Source organism: Uranotaenia lowii, chromosome 3 (assembly GCF_029784155.1).
Source record: "Uranotaenia lowii strain MFRU-FL chromosome 3, ASM2978415v1, whole genome shotgun sequence".
NCBI lineage: Eukaryota > Metazoa > Arthropoda > Insecta > Diptera > Culicidae > Uranotaenia > Uranotaenia lowii.
The window spans coordinates 160,135,086-160,159,989 of record NC_073693.1 but is presented as its reverse complement, the minus strand read 5'-3'; the positions used below and the strand labels follow the sequence as shown (position 1 = coordinate 160,159,989).

The following is a 24,904-nucleotide window of genomic DNA, read 5'->3' as shown; positions in this document are numbered from 1 at the left end:
ACTCAAAGGACACAGTGAACAAAAGAACTTATAATAATTTTACAATAGTAAAAGTTTTATTCGTATTTATCTTGTACCTACCCTTGCAGTCTCGATTTTAAAACTAAAGTCTTTTTTGTTTTATTTTTACTAGGAAGGGACTCGTTTCAAAATAAATTTTAAAATCTGAATTCTGACTTATTTAAAAAAAAACTATCTAAATACTTTTAGGCAATTTTAGGACCTAGGTGTTCACGTGAAGGTTAGTAAATTCTTCATTTTAAAAATCCTACAGATGATGAAGATAACAATTACGCATTTGTCCACTGAAAGAAATATTGGAACAGTTCTAAGCGATGTAAGTTTGTGATCTTCAGATATGATTTAGATTTTTTTTAGTGAAAAATATTGAGAAACTACCCAAGCATCTAGTGCTTATAATTGTAATCTGAATAACGAATTATCGATGAAAAGAGATGTCCTTTTTAGTAAGAACATCTTAAGATAATGAAATTTTATAAACGGATTGAAAGCTAGAAAAAATGAAAGATGGTGAAAATGAGCGGTTTATTAGAAGCATCATCAGAAAGGGTACAATCTGAATAGGTATGAAATTTTGAATCTGAATCATTTGTGGTTTGAATTTTAAATGGAAAAACTTATTTCAAATTGACTCTCAATCCAAATTTTTATTCGTTGGTTGCTGAATTTTCAGCTTAAAGCTATGAAATCGGAAGACCAAAAACTAATTGGAATCGAACCAAAAAAAAAACAAAATAGAATAAGATACATCATCTCGAATGATTTCTATCGTATTTTGAATTGATTAACGGCACTCCATGTCCATATTTTACTATCCCTTACAACAAAAATTATTAATATTTTGGACCTTGGATGAGTTTTATCTTTTCTTTTAAGATTTGTTTGACGTTTGTAAACAGCCGAGAAAGATACTCCAAAATTTGCTCAGTGTGAATTTGATAAAACAAATATAATTTTAAAATAGAACTCCATATGTTTACCATGAACATAAGAACCATTTTAATAAAGTAATCTGTAGCTTCATCATGGTAACTATTTTTTTTCTGCAGAAAACCCAAACAATCAATGATCGTGAATATGGCGAAACCGTCAATTTGGCAAAACTAAAAATTAAAGTGAAAAAAAGTATTTTTATTGTCTTTCATCAATAATTATAATTTATAATGTTTTCAGTAGTGCAAACGTTTTGTATCAATAAGTTTTCATAATAAGATGTAATTATCAAAGATTACTAGACACAAAGGATCGATTTTAGTTTAAATTTTTCTTCTCTTAAGCAATTTTGTGATTTTTTCTTGAAATATAACGATGTAGAATATCCAATTGATAGTCTACATCTGATTAAAGAGAATTATTAAGTTTATTTCTTATGTCGATTTTGAAAAAGAGTTCAAATAAAAATGAATCAAAAAAATTTCTTCTGCTAATTTTAAATTTCAGTATTTTTATCTTCGCACCTTTGATTAACAAAATAGATTACCTTTTCAAAAAATATTTCGAAATTTTCTCAACTTAGACTTTTAAAGTGTGTTTCTCGAAATTTGCTTTATGGGCGAACAATTCTTTGTTTTTCATATGTAGAAAAACAGAAATCTTAGTCTTTTTTTACATATTTTAAGGCAAAGCTAACATAATTTCATTTTGATCTTCCAAAATTATCCATTCAGACAATACTAAAGGCTGTCCAATCAGAATTGAGCACACCATCCTTTCAAATAAACAAATTTATCAAAGAAATCTGATGATATCTCTTTTCAAAAACGCTTAAATTTACCCACATCTTTATGGGATTTGCATAACAGAAAAAGTTTACTTTTTTAGAGCAGTTAATTAAGCACAAATAACAACATTAGCATTAGCTTGACGTTAAACTACTTATGTCGATTATTAAAAGTGTTTTTCAAATTCCAATGACAGCTAAAATAAGCATTTCAATAGCATTTTCTTATTATTGAATACCTATATACCATAACATAAACCATAACAAATATCATGAACAAAGGCGCTCTACGCTTTTGAACATAAACTAAGGTCCTGGAAATGGTTTCGGAATGATTTCTTAAAAATGCTTGATAAAACCAAAACAATAACCGTGATAACTTGGAGCGTGAATTTGGCGAGTATTGATAAAATCGAACAATGATAAAATCGAAAAATTACTGTATTGACAATTCTTTAGGCATTCTCTTAAAGCTGTCCTATCAGTAATATAAGCAAGATTAAGAACACTTTCTATATAAAAGTCTATGATTTTAGATTTGGATTTAGAAACGACCACAAACACATACAGGATCTCAATGAAACTTGATGTTTCCTCAAAGAGCTTCCTTTTTCCTAACTTTAAGCGTACATCTTTCGAGGATATGATGGTTACAAATGCTTTACAAATGCTGTTTTACAAATGCTAAAACCACCAACCCACAGAAAGTGTACTTTATATGCCGTGTCCAGGATTCAATCTCATGTCCGCTGGCTTAGAAGACTTGAAGGCTATCCTCTACGCCACGGCTGCGGCTGTATGATTTACATTAAAACATATTATAAAAACGGAGAGGATATTTTTAAGCAAACATTAATCGAAGCTTCAATAAATATTAATTATCAAAACAGTTTTTGTAAAACCCCAAACTCACACTTATCACCATAAATTTGAGGAAAATACAATATCATATTAAGGCATTTATCGCTAATTTTTTTCAGGGGACTTAAAGCTGCATTCTCTAAAATATTGCTCAAATTATTCAAAGTAACGTGAAGTCCAATTTTTTTGGATAGGTTTATTTGAGGTTAAATTTGAAATAGTCGTGAGTCACCAACGACACTTGCCAAGTCTGCAGTCTGCCGAAAGTCCCATTCAAAACCAATCGAATCAAACCTACTTATTTTAAGTTATGCTAGCCACTCAGGCACGCGATGAGATTGTGACAATTCACATAATTCTTGGCACCGCGTATCTCGGAAAGCGTTTAGCCAACCAGATTAAGTCATTCATTGCGCTTAGGTATCTAGCCTCAGCTTTAGAGTGTACGTTTTTACGTTCCAAACAAATTATTTAATCACAGAAGAATGATCTCTATCTGGCTGCGTTTAGCACCCTGAGTAGTTGAGTTTTTTTTTTACTGCTCCTAAAGTTGTAGTAGCTTTTTGTAGCAATCGATTGCTGTCATCGCCAGCCATTCGGAGTGGGAACAATCTGTGAATTTTGTCCGGATGGACGGACACTTATTCAGACTCCACGGGGTCTTTGCTGAATTAACATTCAAATTGTAAGTAGCAACAACGTGATTTCGACATGCAACGCGACATAGAATAGAACCGAACAGACCATGGCCATCGTCAGAAAAGCGAACAAAAAATTATACACTCTTTCGTACGGAGGTCTAGTCTAGAGTCTAGGCGCATTGCATCACTCCCCGAGAACCACGAAAGCGTCGTTGTCGACCAGAATTCCTCCTCGGCAGTGCCATGCCGTGCAAATCTTGATCCAATAAATCAAATTTCCCATTCAGAGCATCAGCTACCTCCTCAATCCGTCAGACTTGGTGAGGAGAGCCAAAACAGAACGAATCCCAGCAAATATGGCAATTACGCAGTTATAGTCGTGTAGAATATGGCACGAGTTCAAACATCACAACCTCGACATTCCCCAGCATCCCTCCCGAATCCGGTTGAGCCCAGGCCCAGTGACCAGACCACTACTCTCTAAGTGCCCGCAGATTGCCGAGAGCCCACAACAGGCTGCTGCTGCTGCACAACTCACTTAGAACCTCTTCTGTTCTGACCGCACTCCCTCGCAACCTTTCATCGCCATCACCAACCGAGTTGACTCGGAGAGGAACAACAACGCCGTGCCGCACAGCAGATACTTGGAATAGGTATGCGCCCCAGATTCCAGGGCCAGCAGCTAGACGGGCGTCATCATTGATCGAGATGACAAGATCCTGGTGTAGTTTTAAGCGTGGAAAATAACCCGCTTATTTAGCCAGCGTGTGGTACCTTCATCCATTTACCTACCATCCAAAACCTGAACGATGAAACGTAGGTCCTACACATCTCATTCATGCGGATGGTCGCGAAAGAGATGCAACGGACGAGCTAAGTATTGATGGAGGCGCGTGTCGTTTCTGTGTGGTGAGCTAACTCGGTAGGACCTCCCGAGCACAGGGTCTTCTGTTGGGCAGTCAGAGCTGTTCGCAGGGTTCTATCAGATAATTTAGATTCTTATGGATAGCTCAACATTAAAATACAAAATGAAAAAAATATTTTACGGAAAGAATTTGATCAAAAGTAAATGTGAAAAATGCTTATCTGCCCAGTGTCTGAGTCTGTGGCCACTCTCCGTGACGATGGAACGCCTTTTCGGAACAACGATTTTAATGCAGTTGCTAAAACGTCTTAATAATTTCGAGCGTTTTGTGAACTGACGACTTTGAATGGTTTTTTGTCTGAAGAAATCTAATTCGTGAAATGTCACTATCAACAAAACGAGTGCAATGCATATTTCGAACAATTAAACATCAACCTTAACTGTCAATTTGTATTTCATTCGTTCTCCAAAAGAATTTTACTGCAACTGTGACCACATACAGCAAAAAAAAAATACTCATGTGAACTTGCATTGTTTTTGTTGTGAATATTTGGAAAATCGATGGAAATTTTTGATGACTATAATGTTCTGTGTTTTGATACACATATGTAGGCCCAAGTAACCCAGATTAAGCCAACAAGCATGAGGAAGTTTTATTATGGTTTTATTAAGGCATTTTTGTGCACTTCGTTTTATGACGGTTTAATTTTGGTCATGCAAAATGCTCATCTTCTTGTTTCGACAATATATTTCCAGATAGTTTTGAAAGCTTTTGTAATACATACTGTTTTAGTTGTTTTGAAAGAGTTATGAATGCTCTGTTTAAACTGTGATAAAACACAAACTTAAAAGTTTACTCTAAGCCTTCTTTTGCATGTTTTATAATAGCACTCAGTGCATGATTATTAAACCGCTATGAAACTTGGTGACAGTTCTCGATCAAAAAAGGACACGCTCAGGTTAGATAGCACATATTTGAATTGGAATTCTCATGTTCCACATTTTTGAATGGTGTGTTGTTAAAACAAAAAATAAAATAAATAAAAATCTTTGAAATCTTCAAATTACCGGAAGTGGCATGAATATCTCTACATTTATGAGTATTGAGTGAAAGGGCGCAAATCGTAGGAAAAAATTTGTTGCTTGGCAAAATCATTAATCCAAGATAGCGGTTTCCGCTTTTATTTTCAAAGCTATAAATTGCTGAAAATATCATGAAACCTTAACAATATGGTTATTAGGTGAAAGTGATCAACGAGTAGAAGTCGAATTTTGATGCCCGTCGTCATCTTAAATTCCAAGATGGCGGATACCACTCAGCTTGAGAATACTGTTAATGACTTAAAATTGCATGAAACCCTTACATTAAGGGACTTAGTTAAAAGAGATCAACCTGTAAAAGTCGAATTCCATTATCTGTCGCCATCTTAAAATCCAAGATGGCGGCTTCCGATGAACTTTAAAATGTTTTAAATGACTAATATCGCATTAAACCTTAACAATATTGGTATTGGGTAGAAGGGCCAAACGAGTAGAATTCTAATTTTACTATCTGACGCCATCTTGAAATCCAAGATGGCGGATTCCGCTGAACTTTGAAATGCTATCAATCACTGGAAATCAAATGAAACCCCCACAATATGAGTATTTAGAGAATTAGGTAAACTAGCCGAAGTCAAATTTTGCTATCCGACGCCATAATTAAATCCAAGATGGCGGCTTCTGCTGAACCTTATAATGCTGTAAATAACTAAAAATCGCATAAGACCCCCACATTATGGGTATTGGCTAAAGGACTAAACTAGAAGAAGTCAAATTTCGCTATCTTGAAATCCAAGATGGCTTTCGCATGAAACTCCCACAATATAAATATTGGCCATTGGGTGAAAGAGCTAAACGAGTAGAGCTACCAAACGCTATCTTGAAATCCAAGATGGTGACATCTTTTGAACATTAAAATGATTTTAATAACTGAAAATCGCTTGAAACTCCCACAATATGGGTATTAGTTGAAAGGGATCAACGAGTAGACGACAAATTTCGCTATCTTACTTCATCTTGAAATCCAAAATAGCGGCTTCCACTGAACTTAAAAATTCTGTAAATGACTAAAAATCGTACGAAACCTATACAATCTTGAGCCATCTTCTCGATCAATTTGTTGTTAAACTGGGAATAATTTTGAGGTTATGTATTGGCTTTTCGGTCTTATCAGGTCAATTATAACACTTTTTATATGTGCTTCATCCAACGTTTCGAATTATATTAATTCTTTATCAAGGAATCGGACATTCGTGTGATTGTCCAAAGCAGATGCACTCCTACAGCGTTCATCAATCGTCGGGATTCTGGGTGCCCAATATTCTGGTATCGGCCAGGGCGTCGGCGCCAACTCCGTCGTTTTGGAACACGTCCGTGGCAAAACTTCTATCACTCGACTCACTGTAATAACAAACAGTGAGTCGAGTGATAAAAGTCTATCCTAGACTCGATAGTGGGCTTTTTCCCTTAGAAACACCTAAAATTCGAAGGGTTTGAACCTGCATTTTTTGCTATTTTTAGAGAAAAAAAAAGGTCATTATTGATTGCAAGGTTGCAAAAAATCTATCCAAAACTAATGTTTAATTTCAATATCAATGGAAGGCCAATAATTTGACCAACAAACTATTTTCAAAAAATTATAGGAACTCGGCCGAACTTATTAAAAAAAAAAAGGGCATTATTAAGGATATTTTGATATACATCTCCACTCTTAGTTAAAATATGTATTTGATTTGTTCCACAAAATTGTGTGTTTAAATAATTTGATCTACTTTCCTATAAGTTTATAATATTTTTACGTTTTCAAATTTGGTTAATTTTCTTCGATGGTTAATTTTTTTTAATTTATTCCAGAATCTGTAAATTGCAGCTCATTTCATTTGAGCACTGAGTAAGTTTTTAAAAGCCTTTTATTTCTTAAACAAACAACTTATTTGATACCCAAATCAACTCTTGAACCGATTCCAAAAACTTAACCCATAAAAAACAAAAAGAATAAAAGTTTTGCGGTTTAAATTTGATTCTTCAATCTCTGCAACTAAAAAATTAAGATTTGAGTGAAGAAAATTAGAAATTCAGCTTTTGAAAAAAATCTACAATACGAGAAAATATTGGATTTCCTGTAGATTTTTGATAACTACCTACATGTTTCTAAATTTGCAATTATTTTTATCGAAAATCAAAACTATATTCAAAATCTTGTGGATATTTTTTTCTAAAATAAAAATTCATATTTTTCACAAAACTTATTATATAAAAGACACCAATTCTGCTTTATAATTGTTATATTCCCAGACAGAACAAAAATAAAAAAAAACAGTTTTATGGGTATGTGATTTACAGCTGAATTGCGCAGAATAATTAACTTAGAATAAAAATTTGAACTTTTGAAATTTGACTAGCAACTAAATTTATAAGCCTGTGATATCTCGAGATTTGAATTCTTCAGTGAAATGGTCATTGATAATTCTGATATCCTTTCTGATTTTCCTGATTAAGATTCTGATCCTTAAATTCATATTTTGAATCTGTTATCGAATTTCCATTCCATACGATTTTTGAAATGAGAAAAAACGATATCTGAATTTTAATTCTAGAGCAGAATTTTTAATATAAGCTGAAAAGTGAAATTTATTTTAAAACACTCAATCATGAATCTGTAATTCAAAATCTGATGTTTTGGGTATCAATATAAATTATCATTTCAATTAATTATTCCTATTCCATTTTGTTAATTTTAATATGAATTCAAATCTGAAATTGAAATGATAAATTTGATTCTGTTTTTTTTTTCAATTTTGGATTGCTTATTTAAAGCTTCGTTTTATTTGAATTCTGCACAAAAATTAAGTTTAAGAATTTGGAATCTGAATTCTATATAAAAACTCATGATGGCTGCCTTTTTTCATTTTCAATATTTGGAAAATAATTATCTAAATATGCGAATCAATGAAAATCCCAAATTTGAACCAGATTTGCAAAAGAGTTTTCCATTTCTTATTTTTGAAATACAACTTTGATTTTGGTCGTATGAACCAAAACCGCTGAAATGAGTTTAATCTTTCTTAAATTTCAACAATCCAAACTAGATTTCTATTAACGAGTGAACATTTTTTGAACGCTGTAACATAAATCTGAATTTGGTTTTAGTTTTCGATTTTTTGAGTCAGATATTCATTATTGAGTAAAATTATTAAGTCATCAAAATTTGATTGAGAATTAATAATATTGAGTTTAGAATAGAAAACCTCGCTTGCTTTTCCTGACTTTCATGGGGGAGAGGGTTTAACCCCCAAACCCCCCCCCCCCCCCTCTCTCTCTCTCTCTCTCTCTCTCTCGTTCCTACGACCATGACTATGGCACTAGATAAGATATCGGACAGGCAAGCTGAGATGAGATGTTGCAGTATACTGAGTCGATTTGGGGTCATTTTTGAATTTCTTTTACCCTGGGCTCTAAAAAGCTTTGTTTTGGCATATAAATCATCCATGAATATTTTTTGATACTTTTTAAGTAATATGAGTAATTTTTTTTTTCCTTTTTTATAGGAATTTAACCCATTAAGGTCATTCTTCCTCGTATGAGTAAATTTGAACTTCTAGGTTTGTATGGGAAAATTAAATATATTGTAGTGAAAAATCAACATCAATTTGATTCTTCTGTGGAACCAAATCTGCTTATAGTTTTTGTGCTGACTTATAAATTTATTTAAAGAAAATTTTCCGCTGAACAACTTTGTCTAAGACCGTAACTTCGTATCTAATTAAGCAAAAAAGTTATTAGCTGTTTAACAGTCTTTTGGCATTGATAAACAATAAGCTCAATTGACATCACTGCTGGGTGCCTAGCGAAGTATTGCATGGAAACTAGTCAGGTGTTACTACTGAACCGATTTGCTTGAAACTTGGCAGGTGTGTGCGGCCGGGGAAGGTTCCTAATACAGTTTGAGATTCCTCCCTCTTACTGGACGTAGAGAGGGGGTATCCCAAGGAAAAGAGAAATCATTGCATAGCTTGAGAACCATTGAAGCATATGGTACCAAATTTGGCATGGGAGGGTATTTGGCTATGAGAAATTTTTTTCATGAATATTTGGTACCTCTTCCTTCTTCCATACAGTAGTTATGAAGGAGGCAGGGGGACTCTCTTACAATTTTTTAAAAATCTCGAGATTAAGCGGAACCAGATTTGGCATGTGAGGGTATTTGGATACGAGAAATGTTTCAATGGTTATTTGAGATCCCTCTCTTCTTCCAGAGGGTAGGAAAAATGGGAGGGGCATCCATGCTATTTGTATTGCATAATTTTAAAACTATTCGACCATGGAATCAAATTGACTTGGGAGAATATTTGGATATGGGAAAAGGCTCTATGATAGTTTCGGACTCCTCCCGACTTGAATTGGGAGGAAAGGAAGAGGTAAGGGGTACCATACAATTTCTTGCATCACTCGGTAAAAACAAGGGAATCAAATTTGGTATACGAGGATATTTGGGAGAATGAAAGCCCATCCCACCGGACATTGGAAAAACAGAAGAGGGAGGGGACTCACATACAATTTTTGGCATAACTTGAGAAATAATCGAGGAAATCGAAGTAATCCCAGTGAAAAAATAGGAAGAGCTGAGGGGGTCACCACATATTTTTTTTAAGATGTCGAGAGTTAATCAGTCGAAAGCAACAGAATTTGGTATAGGATTCTCATTAGGAAACCCTTCAGTGGGGGTTGAATAGGAAACAGGGGGGGGGGAGCGGGGCTCTCATACAGTTTTTTTCATAACTTGATAACATTTTAAGCAAATGAAAATAAGAATTTTAGACTACCCTTTTTCAGTTGGAGGCTAGCAAAGAGAGAGGGGTGCACCCATTCTTCTTAAATAACTCGGGAAATTATCGAGCAAATTTTGTATAGAAGGGAATGAGGAATGAGAAATGTTTTCTTGGTTATTCAACAGGAAGACTCTCATAATTTTAGTTACATTGAAACTGATCAAGCAAATGGAATAAAATTTGGCTAGGCAGAGAATTTTATGCAAGTGAAACATTTAATTTAACAGAGTTTAGGAACATATGATTAAATAAATACGGAGTCTTTATTTTAGATTCAAAATAAATACTGATTGAAAAACAAATTTTAGGTCAGGTTTTAAGAACAGAAAATAATATTTAAGAAAATTGAATCAAACCTCTTTTGTATTGCAATTCGAAACTCAAATTACAACTTTAATTTCAATGCATTGAAATATAATAATGGTGAGTTTAAACATAAAATAATTACCTAACTAATTTTAATTTAAATTATTATTCCCTCAATATTAGAAGGTGTAGCAAAGCACACAGGGTCAGCTAGTAAGTCAATAAAATATAAATTAACTAAGATACTTGCACGTAAAATAATTTCCTGGTTTTGTGGCTTCAACAGTTGCAAAAACTGCATAGATGCACACTGAAATAAAAAAAAATAAAAAAATCTTAAGCTATGGAGCGGCCCAAAATACCTAGCATTTCCCTATTTATTTTCATATCTATTTAATTACTGATGGGCTAAAAATATTTAAGAGCACCTTTTCTCCTAAATTAAGCATCAAAAAATTTTACGTCACTCCTCGCTACAAATCTGCTCAAATCGGATGAGCTATGTGAGCTTACCGCACATTCCCAAAACACACGGACAGAACCTTTCGATGACAGACCATCTACTTAGCTCGGCTTTAACCTTCATCTCAGAGCCACCGAAGAGCCCGAGCAGGAGAAGAGATTAATAACAGCCTGGCATTAGATGAAATTGTAATTGATTAATTATAATACTAAACAAGGCTCGATGAAATAGTCCATCCAGTCAACCGACCATCATCCGTCCTGGGTTCTATTCAGACTTCAATCCGAGAAGAACCGGGTGCCCAACATTATTCGGAAGATCGGCAGCAATGTCGGCTGACACGATTTTGACATCTATCCGGTGTGGATGGTCAATTGCCGCGGTACAATTATTCACCCCTTGCTTGATCCTCAACAGCCATCCGATGCGATCGATGGAAATAAATTAAACTTCCCCCGTCTAACTAGAATGGATAACTACTGTAACTTCGGACTATATTTTTTTTTCTTCTACAGTTTTGCGCAAGCTCGCTTGTCTTTCCTAGTTAAAGCTCATTTCTTCGTTCAAAGAACCCTGATTTAATGATATTTTCTTCTCAACTCGCTGCCCCAAAGATCGTAAATCAATCATACGGAGTCTGGCAAACAATGTATATGTTTGGTGTACAGCGCAAGGTAATAATTAAATTTAATGAACCATAAACTCCGAGGTAGCGAGCGTCTACTTCTTATAAAAGTCGGACGATGGCAGTGGAAAATAAGTGACTTGGAAGGAACCTACTGATGGTGGTTTACCTACTGAAAATTAGGTGACTACACGACCCTCTGGTACACTCCATAAATCATAACCTCAACTCTGCTCCCTGCGGACGAATACGGGCAAAATAGTAATACCTTTGGCCGAGTATACTTATATATGGTAACGCAAATGTACCACATAGCCCATGTGGCACCGCAAGACATGACACGTACAAAAAGGTCAGGTCAAATATTGTGTCGTGGCACACAATATAAATTTTTATGAATTGTGACAGGCTGTGTGCCTCCTGGCAGTGCGTTTCATTTGGGGATTTTACTTTTCAACTTCTTCAGAACCCCTTTTTTTTAAATTGGAGCACGTGAGTCTCTGTCCGGAGTAGTTAGTGTTAGCTGGTCGGGAGCTGTCATTCAACTCTCTTCAACCAGATGGATGATGGCGCCAGGATCGATTTTAATTCTTCGGGGCTCGAAAAGCTCAAGAGCAAATTTGCCCCCGGAACATGACAGAAAGTTCAAGGAGATCTGTCGGATTAGGTCATTTGAAATGTTCGGTTCATTTGGTCCGTGTCAATTAGTATTTTGATCGAACCTTCCAGCCGATGGGTGGTATTTATGGATCAAAACGATATGTCACTTCCTAAACGGTGGTGTTTGACTGATTTTCAAGGGCCTTAAATCCATTTAGTAATCTCCGTTGCTGCATCGAATATTTTCAAAGTGTATAAAAAAATATTGATCAAAATATAATCATTCTGCCGGCAAGTTCACTAGTTTACATGAAAAAAAACCTTGTGGATTAAGGCAAATTGAAATAATACTTCCTTAGATGAGGTAATAGGGTAATACGACGATTCAAAGCCCTCCCGGCCTGATTACAATCTTCACAAACGAACAGACCTTGCTATTTTGGCCAAAACATCTCAAAAGCTTACTATGTTATTGCTTAGCGATAACAACATCTGCTTGTCTGTGTCTAAGCGAAGTTCTGAGACAGCTGCCTTCATGATGGAAGAAGCCTGGAAGAGTCCGGAGATTTACGATCGCTTTAACGACTGATGATGGAGGTTTGCTTAAAAACTGATGGCGCAATATGGTGGCTCCTTGTGTTTTATGGATGTGTGTGCTCAGGGAGAAATTAACCTGATGTGCTGTACCTCAGCAGTAAGTGGCGACCGCGGCGTTGATGATGAGGCTATCAATAATTCATTCTCCATGCTAAACTATCTACCGAACTACTAGGTAGCTGCTAGTAGGTAATTCGGAAGCTGTGTGTGGGAAAACAAGCGAAGCGAACTTTGCTCATAAACTTTGCTGAGATTTGAACTCAATAGATCATACATGATAGAAACCACTCACGAGTAGCTATTTGAATGGGTTTAGGCATTCTATCATGTCAGGTGAAACATAAGAATGTGTTTTCAATTTTTTTCTAGGATGTTATTCTACATATTTCAGCAAGTTTAAAAGCTAAAATCAAGTACCTTCTGTAAACACTGTCTAGCTTAACGCTGTTGGTTCATCATTCACTTCCTTGAATTGTTATAATGACAATCAATTTAGTTTACACAGAAGAACAGTATTCATTTCACTTGATTGCTGTTATTGATAGAATTTAGCGTAAGGAATTAGAGTTTTTGGAAGATTTTGTAAATCACTTATCGTTTTGGTGAATCCTTGATAACCTAACAACTTATCAACTTTTTTAAAAACATCTACTGATTTCAAATGAATTAGGTAGGGGAGAGTGGGGATACTTGATCCCCTTTTCTTATTTTCACCATATCTTTTTGGAAAAATTTAGCAACTCACCGTCTTTGACATTTTCTGACAGCTTGTAACTTCAAGTTTCTATGCTCCAAAAATCAGATCGATACTTGAACCCGTTGATGAACTAGAAGTATTTTCGTGGAAGTAAAAAAATTGCGATTTTTCTGAAGTTAGGGGAGACTTGATCCCCTGTTGAAGGAGACTTGATCTTTTATTTCAGAAAGCCCTAATCCTTTTATAAAAATCAAACAAAACCCAAAGATAGAATGTTAATTGGCTATTTTGGTCATGTTTGTTCTCATTTCACAATTTATAGCAGACATAAGAAGAAAATTCTATAACTTTATCTCAACGCTAATAACATTGCATACTTATAGGCGCTATTTTTTTAATTAAGAGAAAATTAATTATTTTTGCTCTTTTCTTCAGACAATTGTTTGATAAATATTAGTTTTTGGATAAATATTAGTAATTTCGTAATCAGCAATCATATCGATCAATTCAGAAGAAGAATATGCCGTTTGGAAGGGGGATCAATTGTACCCATAATCAACATTTTAGAAAACTTTTGCTGAAAAAAGTTGAGAGTTTTCCATTGCTTTGAAAATATGGCATTATGAAGTTCATATTACGCTCGAACGATTGATACATTGGAACAAATATTTTTTTCATAATTTTCCCATGTAAGGAACATTTTAAAGTGATGAAAAAAGATCTTCAAGTTACATTTTGTGAAATTTTTCAAACAAAGTTCAATAACTCAAACAATTATTTTGTTAAAAAAATTTAAAACACATGCATTGTTATTTTGCTCGTTTTGGCACATTTTTCTAGAACATTTGATCTTTGTAAGACATTCCAGTTTCGAGATATAGCTAAGGAATCAAGTATCCCCAGGGTTCAAGTATCCTCATTCTCCCCTAATTCATTCGATGAAGAATTGGGTTTTTTTATGTGAAAACAGAACAAAAAACAATGCCTTTCAGAACGAAATGAAACTATTTTAAGCTAATTCTAATGTACCTTTTCGATATTGCTTGAAAATTTAAATCACTCGATGTAGTAAGAACTTTACAAAATGATTAATGATTCCAGAATTTATAAAAGTTTAGAATCTTCACAAGCCCTATTTCTTCAAAAATGTTGTTTGTGACAAATTCATGATCCTATTCAATCATGAAGGCATGACAATTTCAATAACAGTCGTTTTTTTTCGATATCCAAGCAAAAATTAGCACCTTTTCTGCCATTTCCGCTATTATTCGGAAAATGCGGTGCTGCAAATAAGGCTCATGTAAGGTTGCCAGTTTGTCCGGTTTTATCCGGGTTTACCCGGATATATAATACAAAATTCAACAAAAGTCCAATCCGACCCTGTTGCCCGGATTTTATAAAAAAAAAAGTCCGGATTTAATTTCTTTTTTTGGCAATACAAACAAAAACACACAAATTGTGTTGTTAAAATTATCATTAATGCGTTTAAAACGATTTTTTTTTTAGATAAAATAGGGCTCTCAAATAAATCCAAATTGGCTCTAAAATTCTTGACACCTCGGAAATTTTGAAGACCACTTTGACTTTTGGGCCATTTGCACTTTTTGCTGAAAACTGCCTTTTTGGTGTTAGCTTCCGAATACAAACACAAACAAGTAAACTTTGCTCTGAACTTGTTCGAAATTTTCATCTAGATGGCTGTCGCTATGTTTATGTTTCTAAGCCAGAAGCAAAACTCTTCAAAAACCACTCGATTGATACAGAATTTCTTAAAAATCACTTGAGTGGCACGTAGTACCTACTGTAATTTTGAACGTTAAATTTAAGGTTTTATGAATTAAGATCACAGGGATGGACAGGGGAAGGGAGGTATCTATAGTTTTTCTGTCCTACGTTGTCCAAACTCCAGAATGTGCTATTAACATCAGCTCAATCATCTCGACAATTTGATTACTACAATTCTTCCGGCATCCGCATTCTTCCGTACTTTTGGAATTGCTTTTGATAATGTTTTTATCAGAAAAACTTGAACTCAATCGAATTTGAAATTCAGCTCATTTAATTTTTTTGTTTGAAATTTTTATCCTATTTATAATATTGATAATACAATTTTGGTTTTTTAAATGTTTTTTTATCTGCAGACAAGCAATTTCTTTGGAATGTAAACTTTCTATAACCTTCTCAGTATTCTCAGTTCTTATTCTATTAACTAACTCAATTTTTTATTCAACATTTTTTCTATAAAATGTCATTCGTTCAAAAGGAAAAAAAGTAGATCTTCTAGCTTTACTAAAAAACAAATGGTAGAACATTGGGGTTATTTCACCTTTTGTATTCTTGATTTTATTGAATTTTTCGATGAAAAATTACTTGGTTTAGAGGTTTTATGCAATGGTATTGTATGCAATTTTGTTGCATACAAGCTTTTGTGAAAATTACTCCAATTTATTTGGTTTTTGCATCATTTTTTATTATCCCCCCCAACCCCCCTCGCGATGTTCTAACTCTAAGTGACAGCAGAAGTATTTGAAATGAGCTCAGATATCTTGCACTTGTTTTTTATTGGTTTGAAGAAATTAGTAAATTAGCAAACAAAGTTATCTAGATCAAATTTTACAACATCTAGATCATGGATGGCCAAACCGTCGCCGGAATGCTAATTTTTTGCCCGCAAAGCTTTGATCAGCTTCAATGTTATGAAATGAGAATTATATTTACAAAATAGAACAAGGTCAAAATATGTGTGAACTGTATGTATGTAAAGCTTAGTTCTTTTAGAAATGGGACACTTTCTTTTGCTGATAACTCTTTTACGTGTAATCGTATATTCAAAATTTTGACGGCATTTTGTTACCTGTGAAAAGTACTAACTGACCTATTTTTTCAAAAATTTTAATTCACCTGTTTTTGAGATATTGACGGTGCAAGAGAAACAGAAAAAAAATGTTTTGCACAGTTTCCTTAAAAAACCATCATTTTTCAAATTGATTTGTTAGCTATTGCGTTGATTATTCAAAAAATTACCGAGTGTAAGTGGTGGAAAAGTATATAAATACTGTCAAAAATGTCAAAAAAGTTCAAATGAAGCATTTTGGTGGAGCAAATGATCGACAACTACGGTTAAGGGTCATTAGGGAAATCAAGTGTCATATCAGAAATCAGTGGCTGATAGGTCTTTCGACCTGAGTCGATACGGGAAGTCTCGATCGCACATTCAAATACTGTTCATGCTTAACTCATCAACAATGATTGTAGTACAACCAAGGGGTCCGTTACCACTGGCTTGGGTCAGGTTTGACTCACCTCACTCCCTTCAAACTGTTCGAAACAAATAAAGAATCCTGAAAAGGTACCTAAAAAGCCTACTCAAGATTCCAAATTTGCCGAGATACTCCGGCTGGCTTGAACCCACAATCCATTGTATATCAGTTTTCCGTTCGTTTTCGTCAATCTACACAGATAGCAAAAGTCTGCATTAATCGCAGCAGTCTAGTATTCTACCAATTACACCAATACCCCACAATAAAAACATAACCACGTTTTTTTTTTCATAAAAATCGACAGACATCTCGCTGCATGTAAATGTTTTATTTTAATTGAACTTCATTTTTACTGAACTTATCCCATTTTTTGGGTCAGTTTTAAAAAATATCACTTAAAAAATCTTCAATTTCCTTTTTACTGGTTCAGATTCCCGTAGGTCAATATTCAAACACAATTTTACGCTAATTTTCTCCCTTTCGGGTGACAACATTCAAATTCTTCCCCTGTGCATCACTTGGAGAACGAAAAAAAAACACGTCCGGTCGCTATAAGTTTTTCACATTTAAACACATTTTTTGCCAATCATTTGTAAACTTTTCCAAGCAAACAGACCTTTGAAGCAAATCACTAGACCTGATATGTCATTTTCCTCACAACATTATTCCCGGAACACAACTTTTATTTTTAAAATAGTTCCGTACAAATTTATTCCTTATCAAAATTACACCAATTGATTTATATATTTTCACTCATGACATAGACTCCATCAAAAACTCGATGGAATTTTATTCTGTGGCTACACTTGTTTTTTTACAATCGAGAAGAAAACGCTTTTAAGCTCACATGATTACTCAGAGAAAGATTCCTTTTTCTATGTTAATTTTCGATTTCTATCACGCTTCCACCATAAAATTTCAGCGGACACTTGAGCTGTACCGATCCAGCTTCATTTTGATATCACATAATAAATTTTTTTCTAAAATTTCGCGAAGAAATCGTTTATTTTATTTAAACTTTGGAGACGAAAAAAAAACGTGCTATTTCATCCAGTCGTCGCCTACTTCCCCAACGCAAGAACTGTTAACTCAGGTCAAAATATGTGTGAACTCCTCATTAAATGAAATCTTTTCCAACATTTCGGTCTTTTAAATTTGGAACTAATTCGTTATTTTTGAGGCAGGAAAAAGTCGATTAATTGGTCTCAAAAATCCGTGGGAACTATCCAACGTTTAAATTTATTCAACAATTTGACACAAAAGTCAGATATAATCAATATGATACATACGTTGAGTAGAGATTGGATTTCAAGATTTTGAAAGACATCGTCCACTTTTTTATATACATTACAACATATTTTTTCATAAACGTAAGCTTTTTGGAAGAAACATTATAAATTCAGCATTGTGAAATGAGCTGTGATACCCAGGTAACCTTCTGAAAGCAAGATTTTTTTGGCTTTGAAAAATTTAGAGCAGCTTATAAATTACAACTTTCGTTCTACGAAAATTTCTAAAGATGAGATATAGTTTTTGATAAATTTTTCATTAAGTGCTTAGCCACACTAAGAACTTAATGAAAAATTTACATTCAGTAGAAAACTTTACATTCTGTGCTTCTTCGGTTGTAGTTTTTACACAATTTAACCAATTTTTCGTAAATTTTGAAACACAATACGACTGACTCATAGCTTTATTTTTAAGAGTTTTTGTTAAAATAATACCACAAACAACTGAGATATCTTTCAATTTAAACTTAAACATCTTAAAAACTGTGTATTATGTACATATTTTTCGATTTCTTTAACAACCCCACCTGTAGAAGAGGTATGTTTTGCGGTTTTTTCTTCCTAACTTAGGATCAATTCTTCTTCTGAAAAAATCAATCCAAAATGCCAATTATATTTTAGATTGAAATCATTTTGCCAATCATTTTTTAAATGGAATAATACATGGACCCAGAATTTTTAAGACTACCAAAATGATAATTTTTAGAAAAAATAGGTTCATTTCCTGTTTTTTCATGTTTTTAATGTTTTTTTTTACTTGTAATTTTAGACAACTGCTTGTTAAATAATTCGCATTAATATAAATTGCTCAATCAACATTATTTGAAACATTTTGCTCAAAAATTTAGTTAAAATAATGATTGGGTTTGGTTTATTGTCGATTTTAATAAACCCGGTCTAAAGGCGGGGTTGAGTTTTGAGAGGTTGATGGAAAATGTCATCAGGTTTCTCTGGAAGAATTATATACTACATAATAAGTGCGCCATCAGGATGTTCTCGATTTTAACGTAAAAAAAACTCTGCAAATTATCAGCCAATTTCTTAAAATATACAGGCTTCTTTCAGAATATTTTATGCCATTTATGCCAAACCAGATTTAGAATAAGTAGGTACAAGACCGAATAAATGACCGACCACCACCAATTGATAAGCAAAAGGCAGCTCTTTCACGGGCATTCTCCATACAAGTGGCCAGAATTTCGGGCTTTATAGTGATTTTTTCAGATCATAGACTTGCTTGATGTGCTGGCGTAAATTTTAATATGTGCACAGAAAAAAATAGCACCAAATGACGACGTATCGAAATTGCGTTTTTGTCTCGAAATCGACTGAAAAAATGCGAACAGATTTGAAGCTCATTAAAGTTGAAATATAATTTTCGAAATTGGATATTTGTTCCTATATACACTAAACATTGTTCATTGAATGCTGAAAAATATTGTTCGATTATAAATTGTGAGCCTTGAAATTATCTGTTTGAATTAAAACAAAAATCACAATACAGACCCAGTTCGATTTTGGCAACACGTCCGTAAATTTTGTGTTGCCAAAATCGAATGTTGCCAAAATCGAACAGTTTTTTTTCTCAATTTCTTTTTCAGTTATTTTTACAAAATAACTGTTATTATTATCAAACACGTTATTTTTGGTCAATTTTCGACCATTTGTAGTCATTTTTTAATCTTTTTCCTCATGTTTTTGAAGCATTTTTCACATTTCTTGTTGTTTTGTTTGTTTATAATGTTTGTTTTCATTTGTCATATTTTCTGTTTTTGTCGTTCCTCATCATTTTTTAGTTGTTTTTGTCATTTTCAATCTTTTGCTTTAAGTAGTTTTTTTTACTTTTTGAATTTTTCATATTTTTCTCATTTTTGAGTACTTTAAAAATTGAAAAAGAAAAAAATTGTTTTTATTGTTGCATTTTATCACCATTTCAGAACATAAAAACGTATTTATGGTGTTTGTCTAAATCAAATTGGTCCTGTTATAATGAAAATCAATAGGTAATGTTGATTCTAAAAACCGTTCGATTTTGGCACATGTGCCAAAATCGGATGTTGCCAAAATCGAATGTTGCCAAAAATGAACGGGGTCTGTACTCTCCTTTCAATTAGAAAGACAAAAGCTCCACGACAAAACCTCGGATCGTTTTGAATCGATTTTGACAGTTCTTTTGTATCGATTGGAGTTTTGTATTTCAGGCGTCGCTTACAAACTTCTGTAAAATCCAAATAACGATTTGAACACCATGCAGTTAAAGTGAGCAATCAATGACATTTTCATATTATTGAGTACCTACACTGCCGGCCAAAAGTTTGGGATCACCCGCTAAAAAACATGCAAATGTTGATCGTTCATATCTCAGCTGTCTTAGGTCATATAGCAAATCTTCTTATCTCATTTGATAGATAATGAGCAATAGCTATTTCGGAGGTATTTTGCCCACAAATAATGTTTTAGTTTTGCAAATTAAACTTAACCTAAAGTACGTCTCGGTGGTCGAGTGGTTAGCGTGGTAAGACGGTATTCGCTAGTCCACTGAAGGCATGGGTTCGATTCCCATCTCGGTACTGGGTGTTAAATGTTAATCTTAAGTTGTCTACGTCATTTATTCAGACTGTAAAGCCTAAATCGGCTAAGACGGTGTATGTCTTTTTTAACCTAAATTGAGAACATTTTCAAAAAATTCCACTCAATATTCAAAGCCGATCATCTCGGGATAGGATGGACAAAATTTCAAAATTTGAGTTGCATTAGAATCCTTATTCTTTATTTCTCAAAACGCAATAAAAAAAATTTGTGCAAAAAATTAAGAATATAGGGGAAAGTCGGGTAAGACGGACACAGCGGGTAAAATGGACACTTTTAATATTTCGAAAAATACAATGTTTGACACAAATCTAATGATGGGAATATGTTTTTCCCTAGGTGTATCAACACTTTCGAGACTCTTTGTTTATTTATAGCAAGCAAGGTCTCATAATAGTAAACAAAACAAACAAAAACTTTGAGGAGCCATTATTTGATGTAATTTTCTCTCCTCAGAAAATAGTTCATAACTCGCAAATTTTTTGAAAATTTCATCCGTTTTCAGAAGTGGAGTGTTTATACACGGAGGCTTCTTTCTAACCATCTGAAGAAAAACCAGCAAATTTCGGTCAAAGGGCTTGAGCAACAAACGTTTTGAAAAAAAGTTCCCAAGGCGGGTAAGACGGACACCTCAAGGTCGGGTAAAACGGACAGATAAGTTTCTCCAGGTATTTCAAATTTTTCATCGGTTTGATCCTCCATATGCCTTCAAAAGACCTTGGCAAGAGCATTTGTCGATCGAAAAGCAATCACCATCTCAAACAGGCCATAAAATTTGTAAAAACAGGAAGAAAGCGCCTCTAAAATAAAGAATTCCGAAACCACACTGCTTCTGGACTCGAACCAGTTGGTTCCATTCTGGTTTAAAAACGTTCTCAAATACTTGACTTACAAATTATTCACTTTTGAAGCAATTTTTTCGCAATATGTACCTTTTCTGAGCAGTGTCCGTTTTACCCGACCATTTTTGAAAAGTGTAATTTTCAAGCATGTTTTAGATAGCTATAAAAACAATTTCAATGAAGGAAATTTCATAATTGCAATGGTTAATGCGATAGCAAACAACCTAAACTACCCATCTGCACAAAAACTGCGATGAAAAAAAGCAATATCTGGTTTTCTATTGCGATTCTATCTTAGGGTGTCCGTCTTACCCGACTTTCCCCTACTTTTGATTAATAAAATAGACACTTAAGTTATCGTCCAAAAGTTTGGGATCACCCCTTAGTATGGTGTATCCGGTGTATCAGCCAAAAGTTTGGGATCATTCTTTTAAAAACATGCAAATTTATCTCATTCATATCTTTCACATCTAACATCGTATTGCAGATCTGAAGGGTTCATTTGGAAGCTTAGAAATTGTTGTTTTTTTATGAATTCATCCATCAATTATATTTTAAAGTGGCAGTGTACATTTTATATGGTAACATAAACCATAAAAAAAACATCATGAACAAAGACGCTCTAAGCTTTTCAATTAATATTAAGGTCCTGGAAATAGTTTTTGAATGATTTGAATAAAAAGCGTGATAAAATCGAGCGTGAGTTTGTCGAGTATTGAATAAAACGAAAAGTGACAAAATTACTGTATAAGTTTAAACAGCACAAGGTGTGTCATTATAAGGAGAACAGAGAATGTATATCTTCAAATGCATAAAACTATTTTATATCTTTTTATCATTTGAATTTATCAGTAGTTGAGAGGTGATTTACCGCCTATATGTACTATCTATCAAGTTGCAATTGAAATTAATAGAATTTATATTATGTTCTAAAACGTTGTCAATTTTCTGGCAATAAAAATTCAACGTTTTAACAGCTTTAGAGATTGCACATCAGTAAATTCTATACGTTGGACTCTGAATATCAATTCATCATAAACACCTCAGACGTTTGTAAGCTCCACCATAAAGAGAAATAAAACGAGTATCATAACCTCACTAATGCGCACCTTATAAAAGGCTGAATTATCGATATTACCCCTTTTATGATGATCTTACGATGGTTCCGCAGTAGATGAGCGTGAACTTCTGGCTCGGCGATCCATCTTCATCATATCTGAGACGCGTCCGACGGATGGATGGATAGATGGATTCCTTCTTGTGATTTTCTCTTATAACGTTCCCACATCGATCGTGGCAAAAGGCAAAAGGGCCGAACAAAGCCGCTACCACACTTTTATGCCATCTATTCGATAATATTTGTAAACATGCTAATATTTACCCGTTTCTCTTTCTTTGCAGGCGAGAAACCGTACACCTGTCAGTGGCCCGAGTGCGACTGGCGCTTTGCCCGCTCCGACGAGCTCACCCGACACTATCGGAAGCACACCGGCGCGAAACCGTTCAAGTGTATCGTCTGCGAGCGGTGCTTTGCACGGAGCGATCATCTGGCACTGCACATGAAGCGCCACCTGCCGAAGAACAAATGAGGTCAATCGAATGGCACAAATATGTTGGACCTCGAAGTCCCACTTTTCCTTGCTTCTTCCCATGTGACTACTATTACTTAGAGAGCAACAACAACAAACAACAGCAATTCATCAGCAGCAGCAGCAGCAAGATGATCGTCGTGTCCTCAACCATGCACAAACTACTTAGGCTATCGATTAAAGTAAGATTTAGAGAAAATGATTAGTAAATGAAACTAAAACCCATTCCACCGTCCTCCTGATAAAAGTGTTTTAGAACATGAACAAAAAAACGTAGTCGTGAACCAAATTAAGCCACTTAAATTACTGCAAAACTTGTTTCCCTCGACCCGATCAGATGATCGCCGCTCTCAAAACCGCGTTCTCATCTTTTTGGATCCCAACGAATTCAAACGCGCCACCTATGACAATAGCAAATAACTCACTGCATGACAGAAACTCTATCCATAATTGCTCAGCGCTACAATCGGTTAGCTTCATACATCTATACGCCACAGCATCCCTAGCTGGCCTCGAAAGCGAAAGTTCCGATCGGTAAACCAAAACAAAAATGCGTATAAATCTCTCCTAAGTTAAATATTTGATGAAGCCACCGCATAATGGAAGCTGTTCCCCCATGAAGATGGCGCCACCATCGATGGTGGAACGCAAATGCGAGTAGCTGTCAATAGGTCAATAATTGCATTTAAATTTGGGAGATGTTTAGGTGGACGGATGTCTAGTCAGTTTCGTCTCGAATTGTTTGACTCCCGCTCATTGCTTATTAACGCACAATTTGCGTGAGAAAGCATGAACGTGTGTTACGGAGCATGAAAGAACACTCAAAAACAAGATTTTTCTGATTTTTTCTTTTCAAAAGATTATTTATTATTTATGAGAATTTTTTTTTCAAACAATTTCAGACAAGTAGCTTAATATTTAGACTTCCCACTCTCAATTTCAAAAAGTCGCTAAAAATATGAAGATTTTCGTGTACTTATGTTCAAATATCGTGTCTCCAAAAACATTATAAATGTGTTCATAAGGAAGAATTATGCAAATCTGAATCATAAATAAAACCAAGATTCAAAATTAAGAATTCAGAGTTCTGAATTCTGAATCTGAATTCTGAATCTGAATTCTGAATTCTGAACCTGAATCTGAATTCTTAATCTGAATTCTGAATCTGAATTCTGAATCTGAATTCTGAATCTTAATTCTGAATCTGAATTCTGAATCTGAATTCTGAATCTGAATTCTGAATCTGAATTCTGAATCTGAATTCTGAATCTGAATTCTGAATCTGAATTCTGAATCTGAATTTTGAATCTGAATTCTGAATCTGAATTCTGAGTCTGAATTCTGAATCTGAATTCTGAATTCTGAACCTGAATCTGAATTCTTAATCTGAATTCTGAATCTGAATTCTGAATCTGAATTCTGAATCTGAATTCTGAATCTGAATTCTGAATCTGAATTCTGAATCTGAATTCTGAATCTGAATTCTGAATCTGAATTCTGAATCTGAATTCTGAATCTGAATTCTGAATCTGAATTTTGAATCTGAATTCTGAATCTGAATTCTGAGTCTGAATTCTGAATCTGAATTCTGAATCTGAATTCTGAATCTGAATTCTGAATCTGAATTCTGAATCTGAATTCTGAATCTGAATTCTGAATCTGAATTCTGAATCTGAATTCTGAATCTGAATTCTGAATCTGAATTCTGAATCTGAATTCTGAATCTGAATTCTGAATCTGAATTCTGAATCTGAATTCTGAATCTGAATTCTGAATCTGAATTCTGAATCTGAATTCTGAATCTGAATTCTGAATCTGAATTCTGAATCTGAATTCTGAATCTGAATTCTGAATCTGAATTCTGAATCTGAATTCTGAATCTGAATTCTGAATCTGAATTCTGAATCTGAATTCTGAATCTGAATTCTGAATCTGAATTCTGAATCTGAATTCTGAATCTGAATTCTGACTCTGAATTCTGAATCTGAATTCTGAATCTGAATTCTGAATCTGAATTCTGAATCTGAATTCTGAATCTGAATTCTGAATCTGAATTCTGAATCTGAATT

The 24,904-nt window shown here is 34.2% G+C and overlaps 1 protein-coding gene across 1 annotated transcript in view; it reads left to right on the top strand.

Moving 5' to 3' along the window:
- The window catches only part of LOC129755416 (Krueppel-like factor 12), a 322,300-nt gene extending 298,435 nt beyond the window's left edge, over positions 1-23,865 (top strand). Inside the window, exon 6 of the mRNA XM_055751903.1 lies at positions 22,648-23,865. Coding sequence (XP_055607878.1) covers positions 22,648-22,835 — 188 coding nt within the window. The 3' untranslated portion in view covers positions 22,836-23,865. The remainder of the gene's footprint in view (positions 1-22,647) is intronic.
- Positions 23,866-24,904: the final 1,039 nt, after the last annotated feature.